At 43.3% G+C, this 4,090-nt stretch overlaps 1 protein-coding gene across 1 annotated transcript in view; it reads left to right on the top strand.

The window, feature by feature from the left end:
• Positions 1–467: 467 nt before the first annotated feature.
• The window catches only part of LOC103808576 (ras-related GTP-binding protein D), an 8,727-nt gene continuing 5,104 nt past the window's right edge, over positions 468–4,090 (top strand). Inside the window, exons 1-2 of the mRNA XM_009081368.1 lie at positions 468–661; positions 1,623–1,737. Of these exons, the coding sequence (XP_009079616.1) occupies positions 471–661; positions 1,623–1,737 (306 nt within the window). The 5' untranslated portion in view covers positions 468–470. The remainder of the gene's footprint in view (positions 662–1,622; positions 1,738–4,090) is intronic.

Consider the following 4,090-nt stretch of genomic DNA (forward strand, 5'->3'; position numbering starts at 1 on the left):
TTCCACAATAGACAAATGGGTTGGAAATCATCAAATTTTCAAAGCATATAATTTCCAGCCCAAACACACACTGAAAGAATTCATTAAAACTTGAAGAGCTGCTTGGGTGGTTTTAATCTCTCTCCGTTCAGCAGTGCATCAAATTTTCAAAGCATATAATCTCCAGCCCAAACACACACTGAAAGAAGTCATTAAAACTTGAAGAGCTGCTTGGCTGGTTTTAATCTCTCTCCGTTCAGCAGTTAACTAATTTGCTTTCACATCTCAAGGTTCTTGCTCAGATTTCCAAGTGCTGACAAGGTGAGATTGGGGCACATGGTAGATGTAAACTCAGGTTTCTACTTACAAAAGATAAACAAATTCAGCTGTTGTTGAGCTGAAGCATTATCTAAAGGTAAATATCATAGAATGGATTATTACTAAGTAGTTTTCTAAGTTTCCCCTTCTCTTTCCTTCATTAGGATGATTACATGGAAGCATTAGCTCGGCTGCATCTTACTGTGACCAGAGCCTATAAAGTGAATCCTGATATCAACTTTGAAATCTTTATCCATAAAGTTGATGGTTTATCTGATGATCACAAGATTGAAACCCAGAGAGATATTCACCAGAGGGCAAATGATGACCTTGCAGATGCTGGATTGGAGAAGATTCACCTCAGGTGAGAAAAGCTGCTGTGCAGAGAAGCCTAAGGAGGAGAGCAGTCAGTTTGACAAGTTGCCACTTTCTGTTCCCTTGAAGTAGCAAGCAATAAGTTTGTGATAGATGAAAGAAAAAGATAATCAGAGGTACTGCATATGGCCTGAGCCAAACGAAGTGTCTTACTGTGGTCTTGGAGGGAAAGATGGAGAGGAGATGTGCTTAAAAACAGATGAGAAATACACCAGAGTCCTACTAGTATTTCCTGCTGTCTTGAAATAAGTTGCTTGGACAGTGGCAGCAGCCAATAGAGTGTATATGCCACTACATCACTCTTGCCTTCTTAGAAACCTTTCTGCCACACTAGTCCCCTCCCAGTCACTAGTCCTCACTGCTGCAGCCTGCCTGGAGCACTGGGGGAGACAAGGAGCTGTGTCTTTGCCTTCTGTCTGCTGATAAAGCAGGTTATTGCAGCAAGCAGAGAAAAATAGTAGACTTCTGCAGCCTGGGAGCTAGAGGACACCAAGCTGTCATGGCTTTCTTAGCACTTTTAAGCCAAGTATAAGTATATTAGAGAGGGCCCTGCTCTGTGAACGTGCCAGCTCTTTAGAGCTCCTAACTACTGCATCACTGCAGTGATAAACGGGTCCACAGCTTTCCAAAAGTACATCACAACAGACATACTCAGTAATGCTCCTCTCCTGCAACTTGAAAAATACTTCTGTGAGCATCCCAAGGTGGGAGTTGCATCATGAAGTTCTACTTTGAGGTCTAGTTTTCAGTGTCTATGTTGTTTGGGGTTTTTATTAGTATAGAAATGAAGTCCTGAGCTTCAATCATAGCATGACTTTTGCTCACAGGGGGTAATTGCATTAGGATAGGCATTTCTTGCTTGACAATATTTCACTTCACTCATCTTATGAAAGGCACATCGTGTTCACAGCATGTGGCTAAAAGGAAAATGTGGTGACATTTTTTTCCAGCTTTTATCTGACAAGCATATATGATCATTCTATATTTGAAGCGTTTAGCAAAGTGGTACAGAAACTGATTCCACAGCTCCCAACACTGGAAAACCTGCTTAACATCTTTATTTCAGTAAGTACTTCTTACCTGTTTTGTCTCTAGATCTGGCTGTGTCCAACGTGCATGTTCAGATACTCTGTTGTCCTCTGAGAGATGATGAGCAATGTGAACTCTCAGAGAAATGAGCAGAACTTGCCTTGAAATGTGCCTGTGTGCAGCTTGGCCTCACCTCTCTGCCTGTTAAACCCTCTGAGATCCTCACAGTGTTTCCTGGATCACAGAAACTGGTTTGGCAGCTATTACTTTTCTGCTTATACATCACTCTGAATGTTGTCAAGGTCTGTGCTGTGTGAATTTGCTTGAGTTGGAATTGACATTTGTACAATAAATTCTTCAAGGAACATAATCTAGTCTGACCTCCCATGTCAAGCTGTCTGCAGTGCTTCCTAGGATTAATTCTGCGTTGTATCAAAGCTTACAAAAATCTTCTCCTGTCTTGAAATATCATAGAATCATCAAGGTTGGAGGAGACCATCATAGAATCATAGAATTTTAGGGGTTGGAATGGAGCTGAGAGCTGACCCAGCCCCAAGCCCTGCCCTGGGCAGGGACACCTCCCACCAGAGCAGGTTGCTCAAGGCTCATCCAACCTGGCTGTGAACACTGCCAGGGTTGGGGCAGCCACAGCCTCCCTGGGCACCCTGGGACAGGGTCTCATCACCAGAACAGGGAAAACTTCTGCCTAAGATCTAAGTCAAGTCCATCATCGAGTCCAACCATTAACCCGCCACTGCTGTAGCCCCTAAACCCTAAACCAGATCCTCCAGTGCCACATCCAGACACTTCTTAAACAGTTTCTAGAGGTAGAGTCCACCACACGTTTCACCACTTCCATAGTTACTCTCAAGGCCAGTTAGGCTTATCTAGTGGCTTGTTACCACTGTGGAGGTAATTTCTTGCTCCACTCTCCCTGTGTGTGTGATCCTTTCCTCTCTGTACTGATTCTGACACTCACCTGTTCCCTTAGAGTCACTGTGACACAAACTAGTGCACTGTTTAGTCTAGTTAAAAGCAGGTCATGGAGTAGTCCAACATTCTCTTGTTTTGGCACAAGGTAAGAGGTGGGAACATGTGGTAATGAGCAAAGGGGAACACAGTGAGTAGGCTGTGAAAAGGGGGAACTCCCTGTGTTTAGTGGTGGTTAAATCAGGCCATAGTGGCTCCTGGAACTGCATCCTTTCTCACAGTAGTCTAATTTTGCACCTTTCCTTAATTTCTCAAGCTTCAACTTCCGAGCAAAGTATTTTGTTGTGCCTTTTTTGTGATGCTGACATGATGAAATTACTTAATGTCATTCAGCAGCCTGGAACATAAAATTAGACTTCACAGTTTCTCAGTGTAGGGTGTGAAAACAGAGAGAGAGAAAAGCTGCATCTGAAAGGGAGAGCTGGGATTAGAGGAAGGTGTTTCCAAAGCTTATTCTCTTACCATTGAGCAAAAAATGATGCTCTTTGATAGTGAATGGTTTGTGATAAAGATCTGGAGGACTAGAGGGAATGGCCTTGAGCTGAGCCAGGGCAGAGTCAGATTGGATGTGAGGAGAAATGTTTTCCCTGTTGTGGTGTTGAGGCCCTGGGATATTGCCCAGGGAGGTGGTGCAGTCACCATCCCTGGAGGTGTTTCAGAGGTGTCTGATGTGGCACTGGAGGATCTGGGTTAGGGTTTAGGGGTTCCAGCACTGACAGGTTCATGGTTGGACTGGATGCCCTTAGAGGTCTTCCCCAACCTTGATGAGTCTCAGTTCACCTCTATACTCTGTTATTAATGGACATTTCTAGCCTTAGCTCCGTGTGCAATGGTGGGAGAATGAAACCTCTTTAAGATGAACCTGCCCCAAACATTGCTGTCCCTTATTCAAGACATACCTAGTGTTGGGACTTTTTCTACCTATTCCAAGAAATTTGGAAAGCAGGAAAATCACTTTAGTCTCTTAACTATGTGTTAAATTGTTGACTTAGAAAAGAAATAAATAAAAAAAAAAAGAAAATTCTTTAACTACAAAGGAAGCTGAAACTATTAAAACCTGTTAGGGATTTTCAGTGTGGTTTTTGGCAGTTACAAAACTGCTGTGGCAGCAATCCCAAACCCTGTGAAAAAGGGAAGCCCAGATATGGAGGCAGTTTGGTTTGATGGAGAAGGTTGCTTGTCTTCCTGTATAGGTGGATCCCAAAGCATATTTTATAGCTTGAGCTTTAGCAGTACTGGGAAATTGCCCTTTCTTTCATGCTGGGACAGCTGCCCAGGTGTAATCCCTTGATACCAGCAAGCAAGGCTACTGTTTTCAGTTAAGCAGGACACGTATTTTTTCCAGGAAGCAGAGGCTTATGGCAGTTTACCTTATCTACACATAGAGTATGAGCTGGCA

Source organism: Acanthisitta chloris, unplaced genomic scaffold (assembly GCF_000695815.1).
Source record: "Acanthisitta chloris isolate BGI_N310 unplaced genomic scaffold, ASM69581v1 scaffold31708, whole genome shotgun sequence".
Classification (NCBI taxonomy): domain Eukaryota; kingdom Metazoa; phylum Chordata; class Aves; order Passeriformes; family Acanthisittidae; genus Acanthisitta; species Acanthisitta chloris.